The sequence below is a fragment of the Oryzias latipes genome, chromosome 2 (assembly GCF_053564925.1).
Source record: "Oryzias latipes strain Hd-rR chromosome 2, Olatipes_Hd-rR_3.1".
Taxonomy (NCBI): domain Eukaryota; kingdom Metazoa; phylum Chordata; class Actinopteri; order Beloniformes; family Adrianichthyidae; genus Oryzias; species Oryzias latipes.
This window is the reverse complement of record NC_136238.1, coordinates 6,645,065-6,663,662: the sequence shown is the minus strand read 5'-3', so window position 1 is coordinate 6,663,662 and position 18,598 is coordinate 6,645,065. Positions and strand designations below refer to the sequence as shown.

Sequence of the window (18,598 nt, the reverse complement as noted above, 5' to 3'; positions counted from 1 at the left end):
CGCTTAGCTCTTACAAGTTTTCAGCTATTTTAATCATTCAACTCTTCAACTATCAAACTAAACTATCTAAATTGTTTTAAATTGAAGAGCTGAACTATCAAATGTTCAGCTCTTTCAGCTTTTTCCAGCTATGACTTTTGGTTCTTCAAATCCTTGAACTTTTCAAGATATTCCAGGATTTCTGCCTCCATTGCAATCCATGGGGAATCCTTGGTGCAAAAGCTCGCTGGTTCGATACCAGGCTCATTTTTCACAAACATATCTTTTTTGTTATTGTGCTGTTTTCACTTTATTTATGGCCAACTTTCATCATTTCTTTATTTACTTATTTTTTGGGCCAATTTACGTTTCATTTTCATTCAGCAATACAGCATTCAACCCTGCATTTTCTTCTGGAAATGCAGCTCCTTCTTGTTGACCATTGTGTCCCTTTGATGAACACTTTTATGTCCAGCACGCCACATTTTCTGATGAAGTTTAGTTTTGACACTCCAAATGCTTAATGCTTACATCACTAGCTCTGTTAGGGAATCCTTGGTGTTGTGTTGTTTGTCTGCATTCACACTGTAGTTCACGGAGCTCGGGGTACAGAAGCCTCATAAGCCAATATCAATGCACCCCATGCAGCTGTATTGTGTACATCATGGTGGAACTTGTCTCATAAGCCCCTAAATGTGTTTTAGGTGTTTGAGTTTTGGCTTTTCAGAAGAGCCAAAGCTTTTATTTAAAATCTGTACATGTTTTTTCACGACAGTTGGAGATTTGTTGTATTCCTCCTTTAAGTAGTCACTTGGCTTGAATTAATCATCTACATCATGTTTTATCAGAACATGTGGGATGGACAATGTCAAGATGCGTGTCCTACAATAATCCTCACATTTGCTTTCTCCGTATGGGTTCAGCTGAAGAGCTGATCTGAACAAAGCCGTCCTGAACATTGGTGTGAAATACTTCACTTGCTGTTGAAGTACTTTTTTTTCTTTTCTTTTTTTTAGCCCTCCCAGATACTTTGCTATAGCAGATGAAATCTGGTGAGCCGTTTTGCGTTTTCGTGTGGGCAGGCCGACTAAAAATAAAACATGGAGTCCGACAATAGTTGGATACAAATAACCTCCTTAAGAGCCTTTCGTGAGAGAAAGAACAGAAGAAGGATATACAACTAACATTTAAGGTGGACGTAAACTAATAAATTTCAATCGTTTTCCCTTGATCGGCTGATTTACCACCCGAACCTGTAGGAAGCTCTGCGGCAGTCACAAAGCACGCCTGCTAATGTGTTATACATCCCAACGTTGGGTCTTTGAACTCCATTATTTCTTCTCCACAGAACAAAATAAATAAAACAGAGCGCTTGTGTTGTTCTGTGTCAGAGTGAGTAGTAGGTGTTCTTCACCCCGTGAGCTCTCTGCTGCTGCGATGGAAAGACTGAGCGCTGATAATCGGCCCATCTGCCGTACCAGTGTCTCACCTGGTCTAAGTCCACCCACTGCCTCTGAGTCATCCTCCATTTCCATCACTCTCAGCTGCCCACAGTCCTTGATTTGCAAGCTTTTTTCCCCCTCTGTTTTTTTTAAAACAACAGCTTCCATTGATGCTGCAGAATCTTCTCCTTCCTCACATTTGACTACTTCAAAGTCAACTGGACTCCCGTGCTGCTGCAGCCAGCATCTCTGCAGTCAACCTCAAGGTAGATCTATGGCGAGCCAGGCAAAAGGCTCGCTGTGTACTTGACCTTTAGTATTGGTCTCATTAATTATTGATGAGGAGTTTGATCATCACTCAGAGACAGTTTGTCTGAGAGATGCATTCACTTGCTTGCTTTATATAGAAACTTCTCCTCTTTTGCCTTTGAGAAACACTCTTAAAAGATGTGCAGCAACGATTATCTTGTTTTTCCTGGAAAGGTCAGTGATGCTTAGGTAAAGCATACGGCGCGCAACATGATCTATTTTAAACTGCGAAATTAATCATTGCTCATGAAATAAGTCGACTCCTTCCATAGGCTTAATTATAAACTAGAAGGAGCTGCATTTCCAGAAGTAAATGCAGTGTTGAATGCTATACTGATGAATGAAAATGAAACGTAAAGGGTAATTTTTGGAAAAAAAATAAAAATTAGATAAAGAAATGATGAAAGTTGACCATAAATCAAGTGAAAACAGCACAGTAATGAAAAAGATATGCTTGTGAAAAATGCCAGAGCCGGGTATCGAACCAGCGAGCTTCTGCGCCAAGGATTCCCCATGTATTTCAATGGAGGCAAAAATCCTGGAAATCCTGGAATATCTAGAAAAGTTCAAGGATTTGAAGGACCAAAAGTCATAGCTGGAAAAAGCTGAAAGAGCTGAACATTTGAATAGTTGAATGGTTAAAATAGCTGAAACATTGTAGGAGTTAAACACCAGAAAATGGTGGAAGATCCTATAATAAGGGAGAGAAACAGGAAAATAATGGGTTGAATACTTTATAGTATTTGTCCAATAAAAAAAGACATATTTTCTTAGTAATCAATTAATCATTTTTTGCTTTTTTTTAAGTGGACACAAAGCTTCAGATGCTTTTGCACACAGTGATGTGCGCGTGCACACACTCACCTAGGGAGCTACAAACCGCGAAACAGACAGTTCCAGCTGTCTCCCACCGGCCAGCCTCTATAATGAGACTGAGATCTTCTTAATTGGCTTCATCTAATGAGGCAACAGAAATGCAATCTTCAGGGGCCCGACAGTAGAACGTTTTTCTCTGCTCTTTCTTTGTCTCACCGGCTGTTAGTCTGTGTCAAACAGGCAGTGGCAAACCCAGCCTGCCGTGACATCTATATCTCCTGGGGAAAGTAGGTTGACGGTCTATTTCTAAAACTGTCGTTTCTCCATCTTTAGCATCAAGGCCTGATTAAAACCTAATAATTCCTGGTGTTTAGATTGATCAATTGGTCTATTTAGCCTCCTTAAGTGGTAGTGACTTTAAGCCGTGGGCTATGTACACACTGGGCTTTTGATGCACGGTCAACTCACTGTGTTCATACTGGACAAGCAGGGAGGGGCTACTTCTTCTTCTTCTTTTGCTACTGTTTACTAGCGCATGTCCACCACCTACAGTTGGAAGAGGCTTGGTGCAAAAATGTCACAATGTGGGCACAAAACTGAAACAATTTGGTTCAATTCAATTCAATTGTATTTGTATAGCCCAAATTCACAACAACAGTCGTCTCAATGGGCTTCGTAATGGTAATTGTAAAGTGTATTTACAAATACAGTTCATTGCTGGCATCCTCGCAATGGCGGATAAGGATTACATCATGTCAGGAGAGTGGCCTTGGTATATTGTTACTTGAAAAAAAAGCGAACAAGCTGTCAGGTGTGTCTGGTTCCCCATATAAACAAGCTACGCTCTGAGTTGCCATCAAATCTGAGTCACTGATTGGTCAAAGTTCAACTTAGTTAAGATTACAATGAATGTTCTGTGGCCACGGGTTTTGTACGTAAAGCCAGAAGACTATCGTAAAAACCTGCGTGCCTATGCGTGAATGCAATATTTTTGAAGGCATTAGCTTGAAAGGTGGTGTGAAAGTAGCTGTAGTCACATGCACCTGTACGGGTGGTTGACCTGTACAGGTTTTTGGATTGTGGGACCCGTGGAAGATTGTAGAGCGTCGCATCTTAAGGGGAGCGCAGGTTTGTCTTGAGGCTTACATGGCCACCTCAACGGACATCATGAAAATGGAGTGTACGTATCAAAAGTTTGGACACACCTTCTCATTCAAATGAATGAGAATGGTCTGTGGTCTGTACTGTATGTATTATGAAGTATTTGTAAGAATAATGAAAGTTGCGCACACTTATGACGTATGGGGGATGCTGTCGCTTGGTGCCTTACGTTGCACTCTAGTCATAAGTAAGGAGCGAGTGCTGGCTCCTTACCGACCTTACACAAATGCACAGGCTGTGCATAAGGTAAGACAAGCGTAAGATGTCTGATTGTCTCTGATTGTCTAATATCCAACAGTAAGGCTGCACGCAAATATGTGAACAACACCTACAGACAACTACTACACTGTTACTTACCCTTGCGCATTCATAAGTGTTTATAATTATTCATAAGTGCTTATAGCGTGCCCATAGGAAAGAGGTGCACAAACGCTCTCGAGCAGTCTAAGACCCTGATATTTCGTTCTACCCATATACGTGCCCGTACAGATTCGCCTATTTTTCACCCACAGACAGCTGTGTCTACCCAAAAGGAAAATCGTGACCAAGGCTTTATTTTGAAGTACAAGTGGTACTTGCTACAATCTGCTGTACCTTTAAACACTTCAACAGACCTATAAATTCAAAATAGCAATCCAGACATCTGTTTTTATCTGTGTCCTGTCATAGAATCTTGTGGAAGGAACTGTTCTTCCCAGTGCTGTGACCATAGATTATGTTGGAATGACAAAATTGGCTATAACAGCTGATGGATCTTCTCAAACATTAGTATAGTCTGGTGGCAAGAAGTAGATCATTTATTCAAGGTCAGCGCAACATTTTCTTCCAAGCTCAATCAGCCAAACTGCAGTTGCTGCAAATTAGGATGACATGAATGGAAATGTCCCGGAGCCCAATTGAATCCAATACAGTTCCGATTCATTTTCTAGAACTTTGATCCTATCGTGCCATGTCAGACGTCAAAGTTATTATTTGTAGCGTGTTCTTCCTCGTCTTAGGGTGGCCATAGCTGAAAGGTCAAGCTCAGGCCATTACAGCAAGTCTATAAGCAGGGGAGGGATTGGCATGCAAAGTTCATGGATGAAAAATGAGACGGCCCATCTCACACCCAGCAAATGCCGTCACGACTGACCTACAGGGACAGGTGGGGGACACTAATTGGCAGCGTGTTGCGTCACAGTGGTGGGGAGGTTGAACCTGTGGTGGGAGAGGGAATGTGTGACAAGATGTTTCAGTTACTTTTTGGCATCAAACCACACAATTATTCCTAATTCTTATTGATAATCTGAACTCATTTTAGAACAGGGAGAAGATGGAGACTGAGAGCTCAGATCGGACCAGAGAGGCAGATCACCTCACTAAATTGATCAAAGCCCTCATCTAAGATGATAACTAATCCTAGTTCGATTAAGAAACTAAAAGTCCTATCTTAAGAATGTTTTGGGCTCTTGTGGTTGAACGCTAAAACAATTGCGTTTTTTAAGACTCTGTCATAAAAAAAACTATCCTATAGTATCCTAGAGTTAGTAAGTCGTCGAATAGGACTCCCATTCATCTCTGTTCTTTCGTCTTCTCAATCTTATGAGGAATGTTTTCATCATCTCCATGTGGGATTTAGGTCTCTTCACCCCCAGGAGCATACCAGCCCCTCGGAGGCCTCATCACAACGCCCAACAAACAAGTGTTGCCGCACTGTGTTGAGCAGATCACATTTAAGTTACCCAAGACCTTGTGCAATTGCAGTTTAAAGTTTCTCACTCATGTTCCTTTCTTGTTGGTGGATGCTCAATGTTTCTAAACAATATAAAAAAAAAATTAGCTTCAGAGTTATTAGAGATTTTTTGTACTTTCCTCCTCTGTGGTTCAGGAAACTGTACGTCTCAACTTTTTTCTTCTTCTTTTTTTTGTCAGCAATCTGAGCTTGAATCTTAAAAGTGGAGCGTAAGCAGCCGTGCAACATTTCTGCCCCTATCTGCTGAGTGTGTTAGAAAGGGGCTTTGATGAATAGATCTGCTCTCTCCCTTCTATCTCATTATCCTCCTTTATCTGTTGTACGGATTTAAACAACTCCTCAACAGGCTTTGGCGTGCTGTCAGAATCTGAAGACACGCCCTTTTTTTGTCTAACAGCCTTCTTTTAATTTCTATCATTAAAATTTCAAGTAGCTTCGCCTCTGATCACCGGAGAGTGTCTGAAAACTGGTCACAAATGTAAAATTAGCAGATAGAAATCAGGCCTGTCGGCTGTTTCCTCCTGGGACTCTGACACAGTTCTCTCTAAACTGGGCTATCCATACCTCCTAACCTACTTCTATGGAATAATTGAGGCTAAGTTGTTCGTCGGCTGTCACATCAGAGCTGATGAGATCTGTCTTCTCGGGAAAGTGTCAGCAGGTTAACGCCTACCTATCGACAGACTAAAAAGGCACCAGTGCCAGGTGCTAGTCCAGTTTGTTTGGGTTGGTTTGCCGCATTTGACTCAAACCGATGGTTAGCAGGCAACAAGACTGCAGGGCGGCCGTCAGCGCCTCGCGCCGTCCCTCTGCAGTATGTGCGGCATCAGATTAGATGTGCTCTGGAGGGTGGGTTTCATGTCTCAGCAGGTCACAGATGATCAGATTAACTGAAGCAGGGCAGCAGCCTCCAGATGGATTAGCAGTGGGGACCAGAGCTTTACAGGTACCTCACAATGGTGCCATCGCAGCCGCGCTTTAAATACCCCTTCCTCAAAAGCATTTTGGAATTTCTCACAGTTTAACGGCCTCTTGTGTCAATTTAAAGCTTTGGATGCAGTGGACCACACCTCCTAATGAGGATTTTGCAGAAAATTAATGAAAGAAAAAGGCCTAAGAGCTAAACAAGATTCTGTGGAGGACTGAGCAGGAGGGTTTAGTTCATAGAAAAACACAGAATCCTTTCCCTGTTTGGCTTTTATGCCATCGATCACAAGCTCAGAGCTGTACAATGATAACCCACTCATGTGATTTTCATCTGATGTGCATCGTTCTGCTGCTATTCTGAGACATTTCCACGGGGATACGATGTGATCAAACGAGTCCGCTCATCAGATCCGCTTTTATTATCCACCTGCGACGGATATGGGGAGTGATTACTCTTCAGCCCTCTGGACGCAGGGTTTCGCCATTTCAAGGTGTCCCACAGCAAAACCCATCCTGATCCCGCTCCCCCCTTCACTGTGTGTGCTTCCTCCAAGCGCCTGTCTCCTCTCTATCCCTGGGTAATCTCAGGTGTGTCAGCAGCTGCACCACTCCTTCATCTGTGGGATTACGGTTGGTGAAGCAAAGGCACTTAATTACTGCTGAGGCAACATTGTCGAGGAACAGAAAGCAGAACGCGGCTTATAACCAGCCACTTCTCCCGCGTTGTTCCCATTCATTCCCATTATTTAGAATTGTTTACTGCGTGAGGTAAAATGCCTGCTAATAAGGTAATTAGAGCTTTTTTTAAAAAAAAAAGGAGTCTGGAGATCCGCTTTCTCTCTGGTTTACATTCAAATGACTTACCCACTATTCAACATTGATCCTTCATCTCCGTTACCAGCCCAAACACATGCAGAAAGCTTTTGGCTATCATTTCTAAATGGCTTCGCAGCATTTCCTGCTGGTTTGCGGCTTCAACGCTTCAAGCAGATCCATTAATTTCAACGGATCCATTAGAGCTTCAGGAAGAAGAATTCCCTGTCTTTGAGGATGAAGGAAACCCCTGTCCATGTGCATCCAGCACCTCACAACTTGAGGAGGTGGTGGGATCACTGCTCGTCTCAGGCCTCTGAGCACCGGAGTGCACCTTTTACATGTGGGGGGGGGGGTTTATCAAAGTGCTTCTCTCTTGAACCCTTTCAGACTCGTAACCAGACATTAGGAAGCGGAAAAGCAACTTTCTTTGTCTGCTGGTCCGTAAAATAAGAAGTAAAAAATCAAACTGAGAAAGGTGGAGAAACAAAAAAGCCGACTGAAAATCTGCTTTTTAGAAATGTAGAGGTGAGCTTCTTACAGCTGAGTAATGATAAAAAGCTCTCGTTTGGGTATTTTTAGCAGGAGTTGCAAATATCTTTCACCAGAACATCAAACACAACAGGAAGCTTGAATTCTTTTTTATCAGCGCTGATGGCCCACTGCTATCTGCAACATAGACGTAAACGGAACAGCAGAGTCCTGAGATGAAATAAAAGAAAAAAATAAAGAAGGAAATAATGCTAGAAGCTGATGTTTAGCTATGTTGTAGAGACGGGACAAATATCACATTTGTCATGATTGACAGATAATTCATTTCTAAAAAACACTAACCACCTATGCTTTACAGTACATGCAAGTTTTGGGGTGTGTTCAGACCAGGTCAACCCATTGAACTCTAATAAAATATCATGTTTTTATCTGGTTTATTTTCACAACATAGTTTTTTGATGCTACAAGATACTAGTTAGGGAGGTAATGATTCACTTTCCCCACGATACGTTTCAAACCTTGATTTTTGGGTTTTGTTCTGGTTCGATATGTGATTTGTGTACTACAAAATGACCACAAATACTAAATGTTTTGGAAAACCCCTCTTTTAAATGTGTTAATAAACAAGTAACAATGAAGAAAAACCTTTCAATTGGCTTATACTAGGCCTGGTTCAATAATAAAAAAACACTAAATCCTTCTTAAATTTAGCACGATTGTTTGACACTTTCAACATAAACATACTGGTGTGCAGCGGGAATTCTGGCATCCCTACTATTAGTCTTGATTTGCTTCAGATGTTGCTAAGTTTGTTTACATTCACACTGTTGAGAACTGTGCCAGGGTCCACTTGCAAACAAACTAAGAGCACAGTTTTAAAAAGACTACATCTCAGTTGTTCAAGCCTTTAACCACAACTGCCCTTGTCTGCAGGTAATAAATGGGCAAGCCTGTAATGGTAAACCCATGGAAAGAAAATGTTCTTTTACATTCTTTCTACGAGCATATGCTGCAGTGATAACTTGTACAACACTTAAGGGGGAAGTTGGTGAGATAGGCACGTTAGTGTTGGTCCGTGGTCAGTATGTGTTCCTTACGTGAAGCCTGACTGATAGAAATCAAGAAATTAGACAATCAAGGTGCAGTTTGTGTGGACATCCTACGGGCGTTCTAGGGACGTCCTAGCATATCACGTGCACACCCCGTGCGAGCTGCTTTTAAACGTACGGTCAGTGAAAGGGCAAGTACTCGCAGAGTGTGGCGTGAGGGCACTGTACGACGGCATCTCCCGTACGTCACAAGTGCGCGCAATTTGCATTAACCTCACAAATATTTCACGGAACACTTTCCACACACACATCAATGGTACGTTTCGTTTTCAACTGTGTCCCTTGAGGTGGCTGCATGGACCTTAAGGGAACCCCAAGACAACCTGTGCGCCATGGTCCTAGACAACCCAAAAACCTGCAAGCCCCTGAATGAGGCTTTAGCTTGTGGAAAGGTTTAGCAGACTGTCTGAGGTCCTGTCCAGACATCCTTGGTCAGAATGCATTGTGTAACACACCCATGTTGTTTCCAAGGCTTTTTTTCCTGCTGTCTTCCTTATGGTTGAAGCAGTTTGTCAATACTACCAATTACACAATCATTGATCATTTTATTGAGCACTATGCCTATAAAAAACTCTGATAATTAGGGCTTAGATATGAAGACTCAACCTTGTAGTACAAGGGAAATTGAAGGGGTTAATGTAGAATTGCATGCACCCACACGCCAGTGAATCTCAAGACATTACCTAATGTTTAATATTGTTTTTAGCTTGAAGTGTTGATAAGGGAAGAAAAGGCAATTTCTCATTTTATCTATATTGGACGAGAGCCAAGACTCCAGTGTTGCTATTAAGGGAATTTGGAAGCAGAGAAGAGCAGAGTAATGTCAAGGTGATTCCAGCTGCCCGTGCAGGGACGTTTACAGCCCTTATGTTGGCCTATAGGCAGCTGCCCTGGGTCTCCAGCAAGCCTCAGGATAGAGTGTTCATTGAGGGGAAATGCAAATGTTACAGTGGTAAACGGTGGGGCCCACAACTGAAGCGCCATTCTTCCCAGCGGGTTGAAGACTGGCCCTCTTGTCTGTGCCACCCACAAACACACAACAGCCATCACTCTGACCATTCAGTTTGCCTGATGAAGGAGGAGGGGGGTCGTGGAAGGGGCTTTTAACTGCTGATAAAGACGCCAGGGCAAAAGCCCATGCAGCGGTTGCCGAAGCCAGTTATAGAGGAACATTCTGGACCAGCACAGTCTGACTTTTATTTATGGTGGTTTCCGAATTCTCTCACTACTCCCTAACTACTAAATGACCATATAGTGTGAGACTATCTAGTACCCCAGGTTTTAAAAGCAATTAGGACACCATTCTTACTACATTTTTTCATATAAATACATTAAAATACATTTTTTCGACGAAAATTGTTCTGACACAATGCATTGTGGTCTATATTTGCCGATCTAGTGAGCATCGATGCCCACTGGTTTTTCGCAGAGACTTCTGGGAAATTTCCAGGGCACTAGAATTTGAAATGGTAGGTAGGTGAACGCACTAAATAGTGAGTAGGGAAGGAACCTAAGACGGCCCTACAGAAGGGCGAACGCACTATAAAGTGCGCAAAGTAGTGAGTAGTGAAGAATTCGAACACAACCTATATTTGTGTAGAGAGTATATGCCGTGTTACTCTACTGCAGAAAGATAACAGATGAATCTGTTTTTGCTGGAGAAAACGCACTCATTAAATAATGAGGGCTTCCCTGCATGTACCAGGCGGTCATTAGTGTGTCACTCGTCTCGAAAGTGACATCTGTTATTACGGGTATTGGAAAGCTACAGGTCATTCCAGATGACATGTCACTCATCGTGAGACTTCAGTGTTTATGCTGGAAATAACAGGATCAGATTGAAGAGATTCTTGTCTACACAGCTCCAAACATCACAGTATAATTAAGGCAGAAGCTGTCATGTTTGGACCGATGATGTTTGCACTTAGCACCGCCACGGTCTTCTTTTCTTTGCCTTAGGCCTCATTCTGTTGTTTGCAGATATTGAACGGGCCGTCGTGTTCCCCGCATTGGATTCAGACAGTTTTTAAGTAATACCTTTGCTCTTTAAAGAGATTGACCTTTAGGGGTTTTTTTTTCCATTAAGTTCATCATGATCTGTAAATCCTGCAGAAATATCAGACAGTGTTGAGATTGCAGTGAGTTGGTCAACAGCCTCTGTTGACCAAAACAGATGTACACTTTCAAAATCTAGTCAAAATATCACCTTCTGGCCAAAGAATTACCCGATTTGTAGCATCTCCCCTTTAATTAATCTTTAATTTGAAGGAGCCCATTCAATTGGTCAAATATGCTTCATTTGATTTGTCAAATACTTCAAGCTGCCCTATGTCTAAACATTTTAAAGTAACCATTTATCACAGTTTATGCCGTCTTTTGCAATATTCCTTTCAAACAGGCAAATGGCTCAATGACGATAACTTTATAACTTTGCGATTCATTCTACAGGCCTGTCTGCAATAAAAAATAAAGATTATTACAAATATTGACAAAGGTTTTTACTGTAATCACAAGTAAGTCGAATTTTACGGTAGATATAATACCCTATGACTCTGATTGGAAGTGTAGTTTTACACCTGTAGCTACTCTGCGTAAGATAGCGCACAGACCACAAAGGTGTAATGGTGCATTCAAAGACCCTTTTGATAGATAGCTGCTGGAAAGCAGCACTCTTGCAATGAATGGATTTCTGCTCAGTGTGGGTGGCTTCAACAGAAGCGTGTCTCTCCGCTCAGGCCTGTGCGCTTGTGTCCCTACGCCCTTACAAAAAGACGAAGGGCTTGTAATCAGATGACGGCACAGTATTGTTACCAGTCGTGCGTGCAGCCTTTCAGCGCTTCTGCATGCTGCTGAACAGCTTCGGATGCTGAGCTGTGTGCACTTCTGTGATGCAGTGCTGATTTTTCCACAAAGCTTACCTCATCGTGTGTGCTTTGAATCTCCAAATGTGGCATCAAAAGCACCAGCCCGAGTCCTCCGTTCATAGCCGTCTTCTGTCTTCTTGTTCCTGCCTTTTTGCGGATGGCTGTTGCAGTCGGCCTTACATGCTTTTTCTCTAAAGAAATGTCTTAAATTACCTCCAATGTCAAGCTCATTACCATTGCATTGTGGGTAAAAGCTTTTTAACTACTTTGCAAAGAGGTTGTCAATTACCACCTCTTCAAATTCAGCAAGTACCCGTGTCCTGTTTGTGAATACCTAAAGCCTCAATCACAACTGTCTTTACTGGTGGATGTGGGCTGTCTGTGGATGAAAAATGGGCAAACCATTTTTTTATAATAATCCTGTGAATAATTATGCGAATGGAGCCAGTTCGTGTTCACACTTTAGTGGTCCTTGCGTATCCCTTATGTGCAGGCTAACTGCAACGCTAATTTTTAGCATTTAGCATATGGTGTTCACACCGAACTGTCGCTATCAAATAGCGCATGTCTGCCCCCTACATTTGGAAGAGGGTTGGGGACAAGATGCGGTGCAAATCTCGCTCCAGGATTCTTCTGTCACAGCTCTATTCCTATATATATGAAAGACACAACTATTAAATTTATCCTACGTGATCAAGTTCGTAAAATTGAAAGAGACAGCATCCATATGTCACTACTAAATCCGAGTCCCTAATTGGTCAAAGTACAACCTGGTTTGACTTTTAACGCATTTTGCATATATAGCCTAAAAACGGTGTTTAAAATGTGCACGGCGACCCAGGAAATTGCGAATTTTGGACGCTGAAGCCCAAAATGCACCTATATGTGTCCGCTTGATTGTGCATTGCTGAGGGCGGTGTGAACATGTGGACATCCTACAGGCGTCCTACGGGCACTAAACTATCATGTGCACAGCCCATGCGTGTGAACTTGCATTTGGTAAGGGGCCAATACTTCCATCTTACTTGTGACTACTAATGAGTGCGTTATAAGGACACTTGGATGTCATAATGATAGATTTACCGCAGGTACGACAATGATACTTTGCATTTTCATGACGTCCCTTTGAGGTGGTCATACGAGCCACAGCAGTACCACAAGAGTAAGGCACACCTGTGCTTCCTGTAAGAGGCGGCTCCTCTCTATGACCGGACAACCCAAAAACGTGCAGCACCCACACAGGTCCATGAGACTAAGGCATTAAGTAACTTTTCCAAAATTGCTATGGACTGCCAAAAACCTTACCAAATCTAACATTAGCCTTGATGAAAGCCCTAAAATGGTGACTCTTTACTTTTATTTTATTTTTTTCCATTTGTGGCCTCACAACTCGGCTAATGAAGAGCTGAGGTGAATATCTGTGACTTGAAGCGTATGCTCAGAATAAACGATGCAGAAGCAAATATGCGGTGCGATGATGATGGATGCCACACAGATCATTTACAGTAATTGCAAAGCTTTCTGGTAACACTGCTGCAAACAGTGTGATGCCTTTTATTAGCCCATTATGTTGGAATTTCCATTATCAAAGAAGCGCTTGAGGAAGCTTTTTGGGGTTTTTTTTGTTGTTTTTTTTTTATCACTCCCTCCATCTTCTGCTGATACAAAGCAGATGAATCACAGAAATTTTAGCGCAGAGCAAAAGACGGGTTTATGGTGGATCTGTGAAAGGCAGAAAGAGAAGGTGACAGCAGGAGGTTTTCAAGCGCGAGGCCTGGCACCGACCGTTCCCATCATTGTTTCTGAACAGATCTCCTTCTGAGGGTTCGCTCTGCTTACGGGTGTGTTGTTACCAGTGTAAGCAGGTACATGAGGTGTCTGCAGGGCATTGTGGGGATGGTGTGGCTTTCTGCAGACCGGGCCTGGGATGCTGTCCAGGGCTCTCTTCCTCGCAGGCGCAGAATCACACTCTCCCACACAGTTTCTTCTGCAGTTACACCTGCCCACACGTTCCTTCTTGTGGACACGGCGCTCACACCATCCACATCTTTTGCCGATTTTTAGCGGCGCTCTCCACAGAGCTTTAATTATTTCTTACACCTTAAAGATCTTTGGCCGCAGGGTTAAGTGCTGGAATAATTAATTAAGGAAACCCAACGGTGTGCTCCACTTGTGAGCGTGTTAAAAGTGTGTTTGCGGCTTGCTGCGATGGAGGGATTTAGCATGCATGTGTGTGGGCAGGTGTGATTTTTGTGCATGCGGACTGAGAAGGAGGAGCGAGGGTATCGGGGGCTTGCTGCCGCTTTCACACCTGGTCAGTCCCTTCCAGCCTGCGACTCATGTCATTACAAGGCTGCAGGCTCGACGCTACTCCCAAAAAATGAACTACAGCATGATGTTTTTGTTCCATCATACCCCAAACTGTCCACTAATCACAAATATTTTAGCCGTTTCTATTTCCGCTTTGGATCTTTGGTGCTAAACAAAAGACGACATGTTTGTGTGTTCATCCCAAGTCTTATCAAGACTTGTGTTTAGATTTCAAAAGTTATTGTATTAAAGACAGACAGACAGACAGACAGAAAGATAGAAAGGGTCTTTAATAATCCTTAATCAATAGATTATACAAAAAAACAAACAAAACAAAAAAAGTACTTGAGTGTTTGAGTACTTAAGAGAGGTCTTAATTGCTTTATTTGGTCACCAAATGTCACTTTTGTGTACTGTTTTGAAGCCTTGAAGCTTCAAATGTTCTTGACTATTTTTTCCAAAGTAATTATTTTCAATACATGATTTTTTCAAGAAAAAATATTCCTCTCCGTAAACTGCTACTCTTCTTTTTCTCCATTTCTATGTCACTATAACATCATTTCTACTTCTTCTGTGGTGATATTGACCTTTCTTCTTCTTTGCTCAGTCTACAGTATAACATTTTATGTTGTACATAGACTAAGGTTGTGTCCAAATTCCTCATCCATCATTGTCTCTTTGTTTTTGTGGATCTTTCTTTGATTTTTCTTTAGATATTTTTTGTTTTGTTTAGGGTGCACTGTGTCCTGCATCCTGATTGGCCGTTGTTCTTGTCAATCAATATTCTCTGTGTCTCCTGTAAAGAGTGCGTTCAGGTTGCAAAATCTATCTGAATCCTACATAAATCTTTGATTGCGATCAGATCTTTGTTTTCATTCCATAATACTGGACTTATTTCTCGATTGATGCGTCTCCATTCACTATAAAATTGCGCAAATTGGAAGAAATTCGCCTAATAGAAACACCCCAATTTTGAAAAAACTCACAGGCTTCACCAGCTCATTAAAAGTTGAGCGTGTCATGTGGAATTGTTGGATCCTCAGCCCCTCTATTAAATCACCATTTTCCAAAATGGTGATTTATCCCTAGCCCACCCCATGGGGCTGTGGATGAGACCATAGCCCCATCCAACTCACATAAGTTGGTTTATGTTTATTCGCATAATTATGATTTACCGTATTTTCCGGACTATAATTCGCTGCGGAGTATAAGTCGCACCCAAAAATGCATTATAAAGTTGAAAAAAACACAGATAAGTCGCACTGGACTATAAGTCGCATTTTGACGGGAAATTTATTTGACAAAATCTAAGACCAAGAACTAATAAGTTGCAAAACCTCATATGACACAATCATAGCAGACTGTTTATCTCATAATTTCACAGTATTTCTTTCTCATACTTATTTTTTTATTCCTTTCATGAAGCATCATTGGCCAACTAATACTCTGTTTTCATCCTGTATTTGTAGAATGTAGTTATTTTTATTGCATTTCTGCATCTATGAAATCATTGGAAAATAAAATATTATGTTGTAAGCCTTCAAGATCTTACTGTAAAAAAGGTTTGCTGATTCTCTGAGTCACTTAACATACTCTAAACACTTAACATACCTCATACATCAAATTGACCCAGGAACATTATCTCTGTTCCTCACAAATGAACATAACAGGAGGGTTAACAATGTATTTATTTCAATTTATTTCTATTATAAGTCGCTGCAGAGTATAAGTCGCACCCCTTGCCAAACTATGAAAAAAGGGCGCCTTATAGTCCGGAAAATACGGTAGATTATGCCAAATTATGTTTTTCTTTTTACTTTCTTAGAGTTTTTGTAAAGCTTTGCGCATATGTGTGATGGAAACGCAGCTAATGCTAATGAAGGTTTCAACTTTGAGAGTTTAAAATGTTTGTGCTTGTCTGATAAATGCGTATGGAGTTTGTGCTATCTGCAATCCTATTTCGCGGATTTCGCCTATCACAGGTTATTTTTAGGACGTAACGCCAGCAATCAGTGAGGGAACACTATTGGAAAGAAACTTAGAGCTTGTTTTTCAGCAGCAAAACTCAAGATTCTAATTTTATTATTCTCCAAATAAACTATTTAGTCCAAATTTCATTTGAACAGAAAGACTCGTAAAAAAAATCCCATTTTGAATTTGAACTAAATAGATTGAAAATTAGCTGTAAAAGTGTTTTAGGTGCTCTTATTTATTCTGTCAGTTGTGAAAAACACAATAGCTGTGTCATGATTTTACTTGTTTATTCAAACAGAACCCCTTTGTTCGTTCACAATAAGAGTATGGCTTTTAGTTTAAGCGTGCCTTAGTAAAAGGTTTTCCTGCGAATGTTTCTTTACGGACCTAAAGGCTGAGAATAAACATCAATTCCTGCAGAGAGATAGTTCTGTAGTCCTTGAATTAAACTCAAAGCATTCACACATAACCCACTTGTTTGTTGGTGTTGCTAAACAGATGCTAGCAAAGTCCTACATGCTGTTGTGACCATACATTCAAACACAAATGTGTTCGTGAGACATTTAAAAACGATTTAGGAAAGGATACTTGTTATGGTGGAACCTGGAACTGAAATTTTGCAGCTTCGTGATTTTGAGTGCCAATGACTGATCATCAATCCCGCACTGATGTGTTCAATGCCACTTCCGCACGGTTCGCTCAGCCGAGCCCTCGGTCAGAGACCGTCCAGATGGTTGCACGCTGCACACGACAGCCATCCCGTTCACGGTCCGCTTCCCTTTCGTCTGACTTTTTTTTTAAATCGGTGCTTGAGTGGAGCACTTGAGTGATTAAACTCTGTCCTTGACGCGAGGCAGACCCGTCATATAAGAGGAAATTGGAGAAATCACGATGGCAGTGATATAGCTAATCAGGATACTTAGTGGGCTGGGTTGTGTCATGGTATTAAGAGGTATTTAGATGGACCAGCAGCCTTCCTTACACCAGACTCGTTTTTATCCTGCTTTTCTATCCTCTAAGACTCTGTGTGCCGTTGCAGACACCTCCGCTCTGTCCCCTTTGCTTTCTGCACATCTCTCCTTCGATGCTGGCTTTCATTTGTCCCCTGCTGACCTGGCTTCCGTGTGCCTTCCCCCCTTTCCTGCAACAACTGCTGTGGAGGATCCATATTGGATCACTGTGTTCGCCATTAGGCCTTGCTCTGACAGTGTAATTGGCTTCATCTACCAGTGTTCCTGCAAGCCTGACCCCGCCAGCCTCTGCATTTGCATTTCCACTGAGATAAGCGGACGACGCGTTTATCAGAGGCCGACACAGTTTCTACATTCAAAGTTAGGCTTAAAACATTCCTCTTTGGACAGCCTTATTGCCAGACTAGCTAATAATCAGAGAATATTTGACTTACTGTTAACATGTTTGAATTAAACTTAACAATAATAATTAGTAGTAGGCTGCTAGAAGTTTGATGCTGGGGAAGCTATGGTGCACTGGGGTTCTGTCCTCTATTCTCGCCTCCTTCTCTCCTCTATTCTTGATCATTTATTTATCATTTAGTTCTCCATGCCTCTGTTTGGTGACGTGCGATTCATGAATCGTCGCCGGGGACGGCAAAGCCTATAAGTGTTGCTGCGGTCCATTTATCCAGGGAACAAGGTTCCAAAAATGAAGACACAATCAGCTAGCCGGCTAAACATGCAATAGATTATAAAAAATATCAGAGAACGGCTTTTGCTATTGAAGAGCAAAGAATGTTTTGAAAAAATGAAGGTCAAATTGTAAAATTAGCAGCATTTTTAAGCTATGTGACTGTTAGCTTTTTGCCGTTCGGGTTGGAAATGGCCGCACTGCTTCACATTTCAGGCTCCCGCCCAAAAAATGTTTCCTGCGGAACTGACTTGTGAAAAAGGAAATAAAATGGACCACAATAGAAACCACTAAAATACTACAGACTCTAAATTTAAGAATCGAAACATAACTTTATTAGTGACCACCTCATTGACTTTAACCTAAAGGAGAGCATTTTAAGTGTCAGTTTGTCTGAGGTTTAATGGTTGAAAACCATCTTCTTTTTGATTGTCCACTGCACCGCAGCAAACTGATGATCGAATTTGATCTTTTGTTCCCTAAACAAAAGCTCTGAGGAATGTTAATAAATAGAGTCAAAGCGAGTTCTTCCTCCAAAGATTTTTGAAATGCTTGAAGAAAACATATTAGAAAGATGCTTCTCTCCCGTCTCTCGTCTTCGTGATGCTTGTTTACAGACTTTTGTCTCTTGCCCTCAGGGCCGCTGCACGCGAGAAAACTGCAAGTACCTGCATCCGCCGGCCCACCTGAAGACCCAGCTGGAGATCAACGGGCGAAACAACCTGATCCAGCAGAAGACGGCAGCGGCCATGTTGGCTCAGCAGATGCAGTTTATGATCCCCGGCACCACCATGCAGCATGTGGTTAGTGTCGCTCTGGGAAATACCGCGACGAGCCGCATGACTTTGCAAGAAAAAAAAAAAATCTTATTAGGTGCAGCAGCTTCTTCTGTCTGACAAGCTCGTAGAGTTTGGAGATTAGCCTCCAAAGATCGTAATTTCTTCCCTGCAACCGTTTCCTCAGTGCTGAAGCGGAGTGGACTGGGCTGCTGCCAAGCCTGGATGACTTTAACTGCATCGGAACAAA

The 18,598-nt window shown here is 41.9% G+C and overlaps 1 protein-coding gene across 32 annotated transcripts in view; it reads left to right on the top strand.

Annotated features, from left to right (window-relative positions):
• LOC101165037 (muscleblind-like protein 2a) overlaps window positions 1-18,598 on the top strand; it is a 54,604-nt gene that overhangs the window by 18,484 nt on the left and 17,522 nt on the right. For all 32 annotated transcript variants that reach the window (XM_078931457.1, XM_078931418.1, XM_078931473.1 and 29 more), the window contains exon 3: window positions 18,211-18,375. In XM_078931457.1, coding sequence (XP_078787583.1) covers window positions 18,211-18,375 — 165 coding nt within the window. The remainder of the gene's footprint in view (window positions 1-18,210; window positions 18,376-18,598) is intronic.